The 15,930-nt window shown below is 45.3% G+C and overlaps 1 protein-coding gene across 8 annotated transcripts in view; it reads left to right on the top strand.

Moving 5' to 3' along the window:
- Cpne9 (copine family member 9) overlaps positions 1 to 15,930 on the top strand; it is a 37,840-nt gene that overhangs the window by 12,176 nt on the left and 9,734 nt on the right. For all 8 annotated transcript variants that reach the window (XM_045133781.1, XM_045133777.1, XM_004651470.2 and 5 more), the window contains 8 exons: positions 2,129 to 2,170; positions 2,474 to 2,549; positions 2,629 to 2,682; positions 4,194 to 4,255; positions 5,583 to 5,629; positions 8,441 to 8,622; positions 8,843 to 8,970; positions 15,584 to 15,686. In XM_045133781.1, the coding sequence (XP_044989716.1) occupies positions 2,129 to 2,170; positions 2,474 to 2,549; positions 2,629 to 2,682; positions 4,194 to 4,255; positions 5,583 to 5,629; positions 8,441 to 8,622; positions 8,843 to 8,970; positions 15,584 to 15,686 (694 nt within the window). The remainder of the gene's footprint in view (positions 1 to 2,128; positions 2,171 to 2,473; positions 2,550 to 2,628; positions 2,683 to 4,193; positions 4,256 to 5,582; positions 5,630 to 8,440; positions 8,623 to 8,842; positions 8,971 to 15,583; positions 15,687 to 15,930) is intronic.

The raw sequence follows: 15,930 nt of genomic DNA, 5'->3' as shown, positions 1-15,930 counted from the left end.
CAGAGGGGTAGATTGGGATGGACAGATGACTAACAAGTGGATGAGCTGATGAGTGATGGGTGAGTATATGAGAAATGCACATCTGGAGAGGGAGATAGATGAAGAAATCAAGTGGGCTAGAAAAGGATAGGAAGTAACAGGTGTGTTGGTGGGTGGCCAGAGGAATGGATAGTAGATGGATGAATGGATAGATGAGTATATGGATAGGCTGACCCAAAGGAACTAATAGATGGGTGGTATGAAAATGGGTGAATATGTGGGAGGGAGGTAGAATTGATGGATGGATGGCTATGAAAATGAACGGATGATAAGGGGGACATATGTTACATGGGTGGATGTTTGATTGTGTACCTGAATGGATGAATGGTGAATGATTACATGTATAGTTTGATAGGTGAATAAAACCATAGATTAATGGATAATTGAATTGTCAAGTATAAGTGAGGGGTGGTGGCTCATGCCTATATTCTCAGCCCTTGGGAAGCTGAAATAGGAAGATTGCTGTGAGTTCATGGCCAGTCTGAGCCACAGAGAGTTCCAGGTTGGGACCCTGCTTCAAAAAAAAAAAGGCAAATATATGGGTAAATGGGTGTCTTAATAGACAGTTGGATAGACTGATACTAACAGATATATGGGACTACTTAAGTGCATTGGTTAAGGGCAAAGTCTTTGGGAGCAGGTTTTTGGTGGCACATGCCTATGCTCCCAGCACTCAGGAGGCTGAGGTAAAAGGGTCTTGAGTTCAAGGCCAGCCTGGGCTGTATAGTGAGACTATCTCAGGAAGGAAGAAATGAAAAGAAGAGGGAGGGGGGAAAGTAAAGAAGGAAAGGAGGGAAAGAAGGACAAGGTCTTTGAAAATAGGTTGTCTGGGGTATTTTTAGGGCTGGGAAGATGGCTTAGTGGTTAAGCATTTGCCTGCGAAGCCCAAGAACTCAGGTTCAATTCCCCAGTATCCATGTAACAGCTGAAGGCCCTGGCATGCCCATTCTCTCTCTCTTTATCCCTCTCTCTCTCTCTTTCTGTCTGCCTCTTTCAAATAAATAAATTAAATAAATTTGTAAAATATCCTTTAGCTGGGCTTGGTGTTACATGCCTAGAATTCTAGCACTCTGGAGGCAGACATAGGAGGATTGCTATGAGTTGGAAGCCACCCTGAAACTACTTAGTGAATTCCAGGTCAGCCTGGGCTAGAGCAAGACCCTATCTTGAAAAACAAAATTAAATAAATAAACAGAGAGCAAGAGACACTACCTCAAAAAAAACAAAAAAAACAAAAAAACTAAAACTAAATAAACAAAAATATGTTTTTTAATATTTGATTTTTTGAGAGAAAGAGAGAGGGCAAGAGAAGGGGAGAGAGAGAAAGAATGGGCACGCCAGGGCCTCCAGCCACTGCAAACAAACTCCAGACATATGTGTCACCTTATGCATCTGGCTTACGTGGGTCCTGGGGAATCAAACCTGGGTCCTTTGGCTTTGCAGGCAAGCGCCTTAACTGCTAAGCCATCTCTCCAGTCCCCCCCCCCAAAATATTTTTAAAATATCAACTTAGTCACTTACTTGAGTGGATCTTAGCTGTTACTTGTATTTTGGAGATTTTTTGGATGAGGCAGAATGTCTTAATTTTCTCATCCAAAAATATGAATGATAGTACTTGCTTTCTTTTTTTTTTTTTTCATTTTATTTGCAAGCAGAGAGACAGACATAAAAGAGACAGACAAAGAGAAAGAGAATGGGTGCACCAAGGCCTGTAGCCACTGCAAACGAACTCCAGACTCTTGTATCACTTTATGCATCTGGTTTTACTTGGGTACTGGGGAATTGAACTCAGGTCATTAGGGTTTACAGGCAAGTGCCTTAGCCACTGAGCTCTCTCTCCAGCCCTTGTACTTGCTTTCTTTAGAGGGTTTGTTAGATCAGGTCTGAGTGCTGGAAGCAGTGCCTAGAATACAGTAAGACTCAAATGGCAACAGAACAGTGGTATGGCTCTCATAACAGCAGTAGTGATAGAGGTATACAGTTACAAGCATGTGTGGACTGACAGATGGGAGGGTGAAAAACATTGGTGGCTTGTGGATGGAAGAATTTATCATGTACATACAGCCTGTGACTTTCTTGTACATTTCAGAACAGTGAAGATTGATGTATATGACTGGGACCGAGATGGAAGGTAGATGTGCCCACGTGTCCCTTTTCACCTGTGCTCACTGAAATGGTTTTGGTACCACGTGGTGCACTCACTAGGCACACTCCAAAGCAACTTTGGGAGCCAGAAGGGTGGCAATAGAATCTAGGTTGGGCACAATTGATCACCTTAGTTATTTCTGTAGTACACTGTCTTCCTCCTTGTTCTTCCCCTCTGACCCCAGCCCTACTGCCCTGTAGCCTCAGAAGGACCTTAGGACAGGGCAGTGAAAGATTCAGGTCTGCCTCTAGAGCAGTGGCCGCTAACCCACCTCTGGCCTCATTGTAGTCACGACTTCATTGGCGAGTTCACCACCAGCTACCGGGAGCTGAGCAAGGCCCAGAGCCAGTTCACAGTGTATGAGGTGAGAGCTGCATCCCAGGAGACTCAGTGTGCGGCCGCCCGCTTCCCACGGTCACCACAACCTCCCTTCCTCTGCTTAGGTACTTAACCCGCGGAAGAAATGCAAGAAGAAGAAATACATCAATTCAGGAACCGTGAGTGACCCCTGGAGTGCTAGCTTCTGTTTCTGTCCTACTGATATACATGTCAATTCCAGGTGGTTGGGAAAGACAGTACACAAGGTTATCTGAGTATAGTAATGCTTTCTCACCAGGATTTTTTTTTCTTTTTCTTTCATTTCCTTTCTTCTTCCCTCCCTTTCTTTCTTTCTTTCCTTCCTTCCTCCTTCCCTCTCTCCCTCCCTCCCTCCCTCCCTCCCTTCCTTCCTTCCTTCCTTTCTTTCTTTTTGTTGTTGTTATTGTTGTTGTTGAGACAAACAGTCTCAGTCTGGAACCCAAGCTATCCTGAGCTATGTAGATCAGGTTGGCCTTGACTCCCTCAGCCTCCCAAGTGCTAGGATTACAGGTGTGAGTCACCATGCCCAGCAGGAAACTGTTTCTGATCTTTTTTGTTATCATTTATTTATTTATTTATTTAGAGCAACAGACAAAGAGGCAGATAGAGAGATAAACAGAATGAGCTTGCCAGGGCCACCAGCCACTGCAAATGAACTCCAGACGCTTGGGCCCCCTTGTGCATCTGGATAACATGGGTCCTGGGGAATTGAGCCTCAAACCCGGGTCCTTAGGCTTCACAGGCAAGCGCTTAACCACTAAACCATCTCTCCAACCCCTGTTTCTGATCTTTATACTTTTGCAAAATTAAAAAAGAAAAAAAATGCTGGAGAGATGGCTTAGCAGTTAAGGGGTTTGCCTGCAAAGCCTAAGGACCCTGGTTTGATTCCTCAGGACCCACGTAAGCCAGATACATAAGGGGCACATGCGTCTGGAGTTATTTTGCAGTGGCTAGGGGCCCTGGTGTGCCCAGTCTTTCTTTCTCTCTATCTGCCTCTTTCTCTCTCTCTCAAATAAATAAATAAACTTTTTTTTTTTTTTTTTAAAAAAGCTGGGTGTGAGCCAGGCGTGGTGGCACACGCCTTTAATCCCAGCACTCGGGAGGCAGAGGTAGGAGGATTGTGGTGAGTTTGAGGTCACCCTGAGACTACATAGTGAATTCCAGGTCAGCCTGGACCAGAGTGAGACCCTACCTCAAAAAAACAACAACAAAAAAAAGAAAACAAAAAGCTGTGTGTGGTGGTGGCACATGCCTTTAATTATAGCATTTGGGAGGCAGAGGTAGGAGGATCACCATGAGTTCAAGGCTACCCTGAGACTACATAGTGAATTCCAGGTTAGCCTAAATAAAAGCTAAACCCTAGCTCAGAAACACCAAAAAAAAAAAAAATTCTTTTTAATCCTTAAATTGCACTTCCTCAAATTAAATGTACTTTTGGACATCCAAATAAGTTTCTGACAGTTTCCCCCTTTTTCCTTTCAAAAACTGAACAAGTTCGGAGAGGTGGGCAGGGGTAGAACAGAGGGGGAGAACAGGCCAGCATAGGCAATGTGCCTCTCATTGTGCACCTCAAAGCCTTCACTATGCTTCTCTCCCTCTGCCTCCTCAGCTGTCCTTCCAAAGTAGTAGGGCTGTCTCTTCTGTCCTACAGGTGACACTGCTCTCTTTCTCCGTGGACTCTGAATTCACTTTTGTTGATTACATCAAAGGAGGGTGAGTAACAAGGCAAGCTTTGTGCTAAAAGCCTGGTGGTGGGATTTCTTGTTTATGAATGGTAGAAATCCCGTGGAGATAAACTCTATGGCACTTGGAAAACTATCAAGTGTGTTTTAGGGTGCACACAGGGTTGTCTCCTCTTAGTTCTGCTCAGGAGGCTGCCTTTCCGTCCCCCTTGAAGATGGCAGCCAGGTTAGTGATCTTTAAGAGTGGCTCCAGTAACATGAATAGGGTTCAGGTGAAATCTAAGGCCTGCAGTACAGCTTGGTGGTACTTAGCACCCACTGGGCCCAGATCTCAATCCAAAACAATTAAAAATTGGGGTTGGGGAGATAGCTCAGCAATTAAAAGCACTTGCTTGCAAAGCCTTTCTGCCCAGGTTTGATTCCCCAGTACCCATGGAAAGACAGAAACACACACAAAGTCTATATGTCTGGAGTTCGTTTGCAGTGACCCTGGTGCACCTATACTCACTCTATCTCACTCTCTCTCTCTCTCATAAAGAAATATTTTTTTTAATTTTTTATTTATTTATATGAGAGCGACAGACACAGAGAGAAAGACAGATAGAGGGAGAGAGAGAGAATGGGCGCGCCAGGGCTTCCAGCCTCTGCAAACGAACTCCAGACGCGTGCTCCCCCTTGTGCATCTGGCTAACGTGGGACCTGGGGAACCGAGCCTCGAACCGGGGTTCTTAGGCTTCACAGGCAAGCGCTTAACCGCTAAGCTATCTCTCCAGCCCAAGAAATATTTTTTTTAGAAATAAAAATTAAATAAAATTAAACAGCTTTATGGACAAAGAGAGGCCAAGAAAGGGGAAGTCAAGTAGATGATAGGAGACATTTTGCTTGGTACAGGCTTGGAAAATGTACTTTTTTATATATAAAATGGAGAGTTTTTTAAATTTATTTATTTATTTGAGAGAGAGAGAGAATGGGCATGTCATGGCCTCTAGCCACTGCAGCAAATGAACTTCTAGACGCAGGTGCCACCTTGTGCATCTGGCTTATGTGGGTACTAGAGAATCTAACCAGGGTCTTTAGGCTTTGCTGGCAGCACCTTAATGGTTGAGCCACCTCTCCAGCCCCTAACCTGGAGATTTTAAAAACACATATGATACACTTGTCATAGACTGGGCATTTAATCCTGCTAATCAACATGGTTCATGGACTGGCAGTGTCAGCATCACTTGGTACCAGGCCGCCTAGGTCAGAATCTGTAATTTAACATGATCCCTAGGTAACCTGTATGCACATTACTGTTTGAAGTTGTTGGTGGCACCATCGTTAGTCCCTCACTAACCAGCCCATCTGCTTCCCCACAGGACACAGCTGAACTTTACCGTAGCCATTGACTTCACTGCTTCAAACGGTGAGATGTGGACAAGGGAACAGGGGTGTGCAGGTTCTAGGGGACCTTTAGGATTAGCCTAGATTCCTACCTCCCAGGAAGTCCATACTTATGGTACTTGGGTAGGAAGGATGAAGGAGAATTATTAGGTGCAAGGATGGGCAGAAGGCATAGGGAAAATGGGTGAACGGGTCAAAATCAAAATGCTAGATAGAAACTGAGCATGGGGCTGGAGAGATGGCTTAGCAGTTAAGGCGTTTGCCTACGAAGCCAAAGGACTTGGGTTCGATCCCCAGGACCCACATAAGCCAGATGCACAAGGGGCACATGTGTCTGGAGTTCATTTGCAGTGGCTATAGGCCCTGGCGTGCTCACTCTTTCTCTCTTCCTCCCTCTCTCTCTCTTCTCTCTCTCTCTGTGTGTGCTTGCAAATAAAGAAATAAAAATAAATTATTAAAAAAGAATGTACCTTTAATCCCAGCATACCAGAGGATGAGACAGGAGAATCACTGGGAGTTCCAGGTCAACCTGGGCTGAAGTGAGACCTTGCCTTAAAAAAAAATTAGAGGGCTGGAGAGATGGCTTAGCAGTTAAGCGCTTTCCTGTGAAGCCTAAGGACCCCGGTTCGAGGCTCGGTTCCCCAGGTCCCACGTTAGCCAGATGCACAAGGGGGCGCACGCGTCTGGAGTTCGTTTGCAGCGGCTGGAAGCCCTGGTGCGCCCGTTCTCTCTCTCTCCCTCTATCTGTCTTTCTCTCTATGTCTGTCGCTCTCAAATAAATAAAAATGAACAAAAAAAAAAAGGAAAAGAAAAAAGATAAAAGACAAGTCTGCTGGGCTTGTCTCAAAAAAAAAAAAATAAAAATAAATAAATAAATTGGGAAAAAAAATGCCTTTAATCCCAGTACTCAGGAGGCAGAGGTAGAAGGATCACTGTGAGTTCTAGGCCAGCCTAGGATTACAGTGAGTTTCATCCAGGATAGCCTGGGCTATAGTGAGACTGTACTTTGAAAAAAACAAAAGAAAGCCAGGCGTGATGGCGCATGCCTTTAATCCCAGCACTCGGGAGGCAGAGGTAGGAGGATTGCCATGAGTTCAAGGCCACCCTGAGACTACAGAGTTAATTCCAGGTCAGCCTGGACCAGAGTGAGACCCTACCTCAAAAAACCAAAAAAAAAAAAAAAAAAGAAAGAAAAGAAAAAATAGGAAAGGAAGATGAAAGAAATGGCTGGTAGAAAAGAGGCTGGATGTATGGATGTATAGGTAGATTTTTAAAAAACGAGGGGGTGGGCTGGAGAGATGGCTTATCAGTTAAGGCGCTTGCCTGCAAAAGCTAAAGGACGCAAGGTTCAACTCCCCAGGACCCACATAAGCCAGATGCACAAGGGGTGCATGCATCTGGAGTTTGTTTGCAGTGGCTGGAGGCCCTGGCATGGCCATTCTCTCTCTCTCCCCCTATTTCTTTTTTTTTTTGTTTTTTCTTTTTTTGGTTTTTTGAAGTAGGGTCTCACTTCTGGCCCAGGCTGACCAGGAATTCACTATGGAGCTCTCCCCCTATTTCTGTATCTTTCTCTCTCAAATAAATAAATAAAAATAAAATATTTTTTAAAATACAGGAGTAGAGGTTGGGGAGATGGCTCAGTGGTTAAAGGCACTTGCTTGCAAAGCCTGATAGCCCACGTTTGATTCCCCAGTGTCCATGTAAATCCAGATGCACAAAGTGGCCCATACATCTGGCATTCATTTGCAGTGGTAGAAGGCCCTGGCATGCCCATACTCTCTCTGTAAATTTTTTTCTGCTGGGCGTGGTGGTGCACACCTTTAATCCCAGTACTTGGGAGGCAGAGGTAAGAGGATCGCCATGAGTTTAAGGTCACCCTGAGACTTCATAGTGAATTCCAGGTCAGACTAGGCTAGAGTGAGAACCTACCTCAAAAAAAAAAAAAAAAAAAAAAAGAGGGTTGGAGAGATGGCTTAGTGGTTAAGTGCTTGCCTGTGAAGCCTAAGGACCCCGGTTCGAGACTCAATTCCCCAGGACCCACGTTAGCCAGATGCATGGGGGCAGGGGGGACACATGCATCTGGAGTTCGTTTGCAGTGGCCGGAGGCCCTGGTGCACCCATTCTCTCTCACTCTCTGTCTGCCTTTTTCTGTCTCTCTGTCCGTCGCTTTCAAATAAATAAATAAAAATAAACAAAAATATTGAAAAAAAATGAGGCTGAAAAGATGGTGTAGTGGTTAAGGTGCATGCCTGTGAAGCCTAAGGACCCAGGTTTGATTCTCCAGGTCCCATGTAAGCCAGATGCACATAGTGGTGCATGTGTATGGAGTTTGTTTGCAGTGGCTAGAAGCCCTAGCACACCCATTCTCTCTCTCTCTCTCTCACTGTAAAATAAGAATAAAATCTTTAAAGAAAAAAAGTTAAAGCCAGGTGTGGTGGCACACACCTTTAATTCCAGCACTTGGGAGGCTGAGGTAGGAGGCCTGCCTCACACTGTGAGTTCTAGGCCAGTCTGAGCTAGAGGAAAACCCTACCACAACAAACCAAAAAAGAAAACAGAAAGAAAATATAGAAGTGGCTGAATAGAATGGATAAATACATTGAAAAAAGAATGTCTGAGCAGGCAGATGGGTAGATGGATGTGTGGGTAGATGTTTATGTGGCTGTATAAAGGTAAAGGAAGGTCAGTTTCTACATGGATAATAAAGATAGGTGATGAAATAACAGAATGAGGGAGCCCGCAGGCAGAGGGTGGATAACAGTATACAAGGATAAGCCAATGGCTACATGGATGACCAGGTGACCATGAGGTCAGGGCTCCCGTGTCCTTACAGGGAACCCCCTGCAGCCTACCTCCCTGCACTACATGAGTCCTTACCAGCTCAGCGCCTACGCCATGGCCCTCAAGGCAGTGGGAGAGATCATCCAGGACTATGACAGCGACAAGCTCTTCCCAGCCTATGGCTTTGGGGCCAAGCTGCCCCCAGAGGGACGGATCTCCCACCAATTCCCCCTGGTACAGTATGGACCAGAGTCTACACTCCCTGGTGCCTGAGTGCCTGACCCACCCAAATGAGTGAATGCCTTCACAGAGGAGCAGAAAGCTGTAGGAAAGTGCCAGGGGCGGGGCAGGATGGGGTTTAGAGGAAGCATGAGAGTGATTGGTGGGGAAAGGGATCAGAGCACACCTGGTGCCCCTTGTGTGGTCTCCGCTTGCAGAATATCTTCTTTGACAGAACAACAATGATGAGGACCCCAACTGTGCAGGCATTGAGGGCGTGTTGGAGAGTTATTTCCAGAGTCTGCGTACGGTGCAACTCTACGGGCCCACCTACTTTGCTCCAGTCATCAACCAGGTGGCCAGGTAAGGAAACAGGGTGGAGGTGGAAGAAATGATGGGATACAGGCAGGAGACTGACCCCCACACCAAAAGCCAGACAGGACCACTCTGGCCAACCTTAGGTTTTTTTGTTTATTTTTTGAGACAGAGTATTATGTAACCAAGGATGACCTTAAACTTCTCATCCTCCTGCCTTCTTCTCCCAAGTGCTGGGGGCTTAGCCTGTTTATTAGAGCCTCCATTTTATTCTTTTTTGTTTTGTTTTGTTTTGTTTTTCTAGGTAGGGTCTCACTCTAGCTCAGGCTGACCTGGAATTCACTATATAGTCTCAGGCTGGCCTCGAACTCACAGCAATCCTCCTACCTCTGCCTCCCAAATGCTGGGATTTCAGGCATGCACAACCATGACTGGCTTATTTTATTCTTTTTTTTAAAAAAAAATATTTGTTTGAGATAGACAAAGAGGCAGATAGGGAGAGAGAGAGAGGGAGGGAGGGGGAAAGAGAGAGAATGGACACACCAGGGCCTCTAACCACTGCAAACAAACTCCAGACACATGCACTACCTTGTGCATCTGGCTAACATGGATCCTGGCAAATGGAACTTGGGTCCTTAGGTTTTGACTTGGTAGATGAAGCCAGAGGGCTGAAGGGCACCTAAAACACCTTTTAAGCAAATTTGTAGAAAACACAGACATGATGCAGGAAGAGGATAAAAAAGTGAATGGCTTTATAAAATGAAATATGGAAACATCAAAGTCCTCAGCCTAGCTGCTTTCAGCTGTGCCCTCAAGTCCCCAGAAGATGCGGTTTCATGCTTTTGCTGCCAACTTGCTAGAAAATTCTGGGAAGCTGGGCCTACAGAAGTGATGATTTATTTTTATTTCTGTGTCCTGCACCTAAGCAAGTGCTCCCAAGGGCAGGGACTACAGCTGATCCATCTGTGAGTCTCCAATGCCCCAGCAGAGAGCTGAACACAGACCAGCTGCCCTCTGAATAGTAATGATGGTAATGATGGCCACTCAGAATGCCTATCATGGTGCAAGTACCGTTCCAAGCGCTGACACATGTTAACTAGTCCTCATGACAACCCTGTGGTGTAAATATTCTCAGTTTACAAATGAGGACCCAGGTATAGGGTTACTAGGAGTCCTCACCAATGCCACACAGCTGCCGTGTGAGTCAATGTATTAACATAGTCAGGGTCTAGAATCCACACTGTGAGACCCTCAGCTGAAATGAATCAGTGTAGTTGCCCAAGATAATGTTTAAGAAGTCTGTTTAGTAACATAAATATATTCAGAGTCCAAAATTAGGGATAGAATTATTTTTAGTAAAGTGTTATATGTAATTTAATTCTAATACATTCATCTTTTCTCTTTTATTTACTTTTTATTTTAAAGAAAGAGAATTGGCTCAAAATTGCCTCAGCTACTGAAATCGAATTCCAGAAACTTGTGCCATCTAGTGGGCATGTGCAAACTTGCTCTTGCCTCACCTTTGCATGTCTGGCCTTAACCACTAAGCCATCTCTCCAGCCCTCTTTTTTTTTTTTTTTAATATTTTTTACTGACAATTGTAAACAATATCCCATGGTAATTACCTCCCCCCCCACTTTCCCCATTGAAACTCCACTCTCCATCATATCCCCTCCCCCTCTCAATCAGTCTCTCTTTTATTTTGATGTCATCATCTTTTCCTCCTATTATGATGGTCTTGTGTAGGTAGTGTCAGGCACTGTGAGGTCATGGATATTCAGGCCATTTTGTGTCTGGAGGAACACATGGTAAGGAGTCCTGCCCTTCCTTTGGCTCGTACATTCTTTCTACCACCTCTTCCACAATGGAGCCTGAGCCATGGAAGGTGTGGTTGAGATATTTCAGTGCTGAGCACTCCTCTGTCACTTCTCAGCACCATGGTGCCTTCTTAGTCATCCCAAGGTCACTGCCATCTGAAAAGAGAAGCTTCTCTAGCCAAAAGTGAGAGTAGCATTGCATTAATATATCGGTATAAACATTAAGAGAAGTACTTACTGGAAAGTTTGGTGAGCATAGTATATACTTTTAGCCAGACAACAGCAGACGTTACATTCCTAGTGCTCATAACTACCCCTGTTGTAGGTTTCAGTATCAGAGATATATTCCCTCCCAGGGAGCAGGCCTCCAGTCAAATTAGAGGGTGGTTGGTTTCCCCCATAACAACCACTATTGCTCTTGTTGGCACATTTGGCCTGACTTGCCAAATATAAGGCTTGCAGTGTCCACTGTTGGATACCTTCACTGGTGATTTCTCTCCCATTTAACTGCATGCAGCATGGCTTTTTCCAGCTTTCTGTCAGCTCAGCTCCAGCAGGTTTTTCAGTTTATATCTCCCTTTATATCTCCCTTCTAATTTACTGGCCTATGCTACTGAGTTTTCTTCCTACTCACACAGAAGTCCAGTTATTTGTAACTAGGATCCACATATAAGAGAGAACATGTGGCATTTGGCTTTCTGGGCCTGGGTTACCTCACTTCAGACCCTCTGGTGTGAGAACCCTCTTAGAAGAGCAGACCACCCATCCTGGTGGGCATGGCTGTATCCCAGAGGAGGCAGAGTAAAGGTTTAAGGTAGAGGGGCTTCTTGGATAGGTCTAGAGAGGGCGTTAGACTACATCACAAGAAGGGGGCAAGCAGGTCCAGTGGAGAGACCAGAATACACATAGCACAGAGACATTATGGGACAAGCTCAGGAGATGCTGAGCATATGGATACAAGGAGGAGTGTCCAGGGGCAGGCTGATGGGACTCCTCATGGTTCATCACCACTAGGGACTGCTGCTTAATTCTCCAAGCTTTTTTTTTTTGTTGTTGTTGGTTTTCCAAGGTAAGCTCTCACTCTAGCCCAGGCTGACCTGGAATTCACTACCTAGTCTCAGGATAGCCTCAAACTCATGGTGATCCTCCTACCTCTGCCTCCTGAGTGCTGGGATTAAAGGCATGTTCTACCACACCTGGCTTCAAGCTTCTTTTGTTGTTACTGTTTTGTTTTGTTTTTTTCAAGGTAGCGTTTTGCTCTAGGCCAGGCTGACCTGAAATTCACTATGTAGTTTCAAGTTGGCCTCAAACTCACAACAATCCTCCTATGTCAGCTTCCCAAGGTCTGGGATTAAAGGCATGTGCCACCACTCCTGGCAGAGAGAAAGAGAGAGAGAGAGAGAGAGAATGGGTGCACCAGGGCCTCCAGTCACTGCAAACAACCTCCAGATGCATGTGTCACTTTGTGCATCTGGTTTTACATGGGTACTGGGGAATTGAATTTGGGTCATTAGGCTTTATGGACAAGCACCTTAACCACTGAGCCATCTCTCCAGCCTTCCAAACTTCATTTTATTTTATTTATTTGAAAGAGAAGGAGAGAGAGAGAAAAAAAAAAAGAGAGACAGAATAGGTGCACCAGGGCCTTTACCCCTACAAACGAACTCCCAATACATGTGCCATCTTGTGCACCTGGCTTATGTGGGTCCTGAGGAATTGAACTTGGATCTTTTGGCTTTGCAGGCAAGCATCTTTTAATCATTTTAAAAATAGGAATTAGCTGAGCATGGTGGCACATACCTTTAATCCCAGCACTTAAGAGGCAGAGGTAGGAGGATCACCATGAGTTCAAGGCCACCCTGAGACGACATAGTGAATTCCAGGTCAGCTTTGGCTAGAGTGAGACCCTACCTCAAAAAGCTAAAAAAGGAAAAAAAGAAAAAAAGGAATTAGGGCTGGGGAGATAGCTCAGTAACTAAATGTACTTGTTTGTGAAGCCTACCAAGCAGAGTTCAATTCCCCAGCACCCATGCCAAATGCCAAAAGTGATGCATGTGCCTGACATTTATTTGCAGTGGCAAGACAACCTGACACTCCTCCCCACACACACATGTGTGCACATGCAAATAAATAAAATATTTAAAAAAAATAAAAATAGGAATGAAGGGGCATGGTGATCTCAGCACTTACAAGGCCAAGACAGGATTCCCAAGAATTCAAGGACAACTTGGGCTACAAAACAAGATCCTGTATCAAAAACAAGAATCAGGGCTGGAGAGATGGCTTAGCAGTTAAGTGCTTGCCTGTGAAGCCTAAGGACCCCGGTTCGAGGCTCAGTTCCCCAGGTCCCACGTTAGCCAGATGCACAAGGGGGCGCACGCGTCTGGAGTTCGTTTCAGTGGCTGGAAGCACTGGCACGCCCATTCTCTCTCTCTCCCTCTATCTGTCTTTCTCTCTGTGTCTGTCGCTCTCAAATAAATAAATAAATAATGAACAAAAAATATTAAAAAAAAAAACAAGAATCAGGCTAGGCATGGTGGTGTATACCTTTAATGCCAGCACTCGGGAGGCAGAGGTGGGAAGATTGTCATGAGTTTGATGTTACCCTGAGATTAGTTAATTTCAGATCATCCTGGATAAGGGGGAGACCCTACCTTGAAAAAACAACAACAACAAAACCCAAAATACTGAAGAAAAAAAAAAAAAAAGAGCCAGGAGTGGTGGTGCAGAGCTTTAGTCCCAGAACTCAGATGGCTGAGGTAGGGTGATTGACATCCCAGGTCAGCCTGGACTAGAGTGAGACCCTGCCTTGAGCCCATCTCCCCCCAGAATAAAAAAAAAATTTAAATAGAAAGTGAGTAAGGCTTGAAGGAAACTCAGATGTCAAGCATGTACCTGGGATTCAGATGGTCACAGATGACTCTGCTATTTCCCATCCTACAGCCCAAGAAGACACAGACAGGCCTCACCATGCCATTCCCCATCTCAGCCAACTTTCAGATCTAAACGCTCTTGGGAGTGCAAGATGTACCCCATATTCCAAACCCACCATATTGCCCACTGCCCCTACTCATAAGCCCCCTAGTGGCTCGTCTCCTGTAGTTCTGAGCTCAACTCCTGTATCTCCTCTGTGGGCTTGCTTGTTAGACCTCACCAGCCGGCTAACCCTGCTCACGTGTGACTTTAGTGTTGTTTATTTGAGACTATGTAGCTCAGCCTGGCCTTGATCTTCCAGTCTCCATTTTCCAGCCTTGGCTTCCTACTTTGTGGCCCACCACCTCCATCCCTTAAGAGTTTTCAACTCCCGGGTTAACTGTCACATCCTCCAGTGCATCCTAGCATGCACATAGATGTATCCTGTTCCCCACTGCACACTGAGCACCAAGCTTTGTGCTAACATACAGCATGTGCACAGTGACTTTGTAAAATGATTGTGACAAGATAAAGGCAGGCCTCTGAGGAAGACGCAGCCAGAATGCAGGAAGGCTACATGGGCAGGTTTAAATAGCAGCACAGTCTAACGGAACTTTCTGAGGTGATGAGAATAGCCTGTGTTTATGCCATCCAATTACCAATCACACACAGATGTGGAGCACTGACAGGTAGTGTGTCCAAGGAATGGAAAGTTTAATTCAATGTAACTTAAATGTCCACATCCACATGTGGCTAGGGCTTCCTTACTGGGCAGCACCACTCCATTCTTTCCAGTCCACTCAGGATGTACGACCAGAAATCAGAAGACAGGTCTGTGTAAACTAGGGGCACAGGACTCAGTGACATCTGAAGTCCTTTTCAGATGGAAAGTTGCATTCAAAGATTGATAAGAAAAGGCAACCTGGCATGATAACACATGCTGGTAACCCAGCACTTGGGAGGTTTTAGAACCAAGATGATAAGTAATTCAGATTCATCTTCAGCTTCCTATTGAGTTCCAGGCCAACCTGGGCTACTGAGTAAGACCCTGCCTCAAAGAAACAAAAAAAGGCCAGGCATGGTGGTGCATACCTTTAATCCTAGTCCTGGAGAGGCAGAGGTAGGAGGATCACTATAAGTTTAAAGCCAACCTGAGACTACGTAGTGAATTCCACGTCAGCCTGGGCTAGAGGGAGACCCTACTTTGGAAAAAGGGGGGGGCTGAAGAGATAGATTGGTGGTTAAGGTGCTTGCCTATGAAGCCTAAAGACCCAGGTTCAATTTCCCAGTACCCACATAAGATAGATGCACAAGATGATGCATGCATCTGAAGTTTGTTTGCAGTGGCTAAAGGGCTTCTCTATGTGCCTCTCTCTCTCTCTCTATCTCAAATAAATAAATTATACATATATGTTTCTCGAGGTAGGGTCTCACTCTATTACGGGATGACATGGAATTCACTCTGTATTCTCAGGATGGTCCTGAACTCATGGCGATCCTCCTACCTCTAACTCCCAAGTGCTGGGATTAAAGGTGTATACCACCACACCTGGCTCATAAAATATTTTTTTTAAAAGCAGGGGTGAAAAAAAAAGCAGGAGTGGGGGGCTGGAGAGATGGTTTAGCCATTAAGGCACTTGCAAAGACCCAGGTTCAGTTTTTCAGTATCCACATAAGCCAGATGCACATGGTGGCACATGCATCTGGAGCTCATTTGCAGTAGCTAGAGACCCTGGCACAACTATTCTTTCTAGTAAATAAATAATAACAAACAAACAAAAAAAAACAGAAAAACAAACAAAAAGATACCAGGTAAGGATAGGCAGCCAGGAACGTGAGTCCCTGCCCACTGCACTCATGCTGTCTGGGTTTAGAGTGTTACCTTACACCTCTGGCCTGCAACTGCATACTGACCTTGGTCTCTCATGTAGGGTCGCCGCCAAGATCTCTGATGGGTCCCAGTACTACGTGCTGCTCATTATCACTGATGGGGTCATCTCCGACATGACACAGACCAAAGAGGCCATCGTCAGCGTGAGTCTGAGGAGGAAGGGTTAGCAGGGAGGGGGGTCACTGTCCACTCAGGGAAGGGGTTGAGATTTTTTCTTTTTTTTTTTTGAGGTAGGGTCTCACTCTAGCTCAGGCTGACTTGGAATTCACTCTGTAGTCTTAAGGTGGCCTCAAAGTCAGTGTTCCTCCTACCTCTGCTTCCAAATTGCTGGAATTAAAGGCGTACAAAAAAAAAAAAAAGTGATGCGCTACCATACCCAGCTCAGGT

The sequence above is a fragment of the Jaculus jaculus genome, chromosome 14, assembly GCF_020740685.1.
Source record: "Jaculus jaculus isolate mJacJac1 chromosome 14, mJacJac1.mat.Y.cur, whole genome shotgun sequence".
In the NCBI taxonomy this organism is placed as follows: domain Eukaryota; kingdom Metazoa; phylum Chordata; class Mammalia; order Rodentia; family Dipodidae; genus Jaculus; species Jaculus jaculus.
Note: the sequence above shows the minus strand (reverse complement) of the source record. Positions and strands in the feature narration are given on the sequence as shown.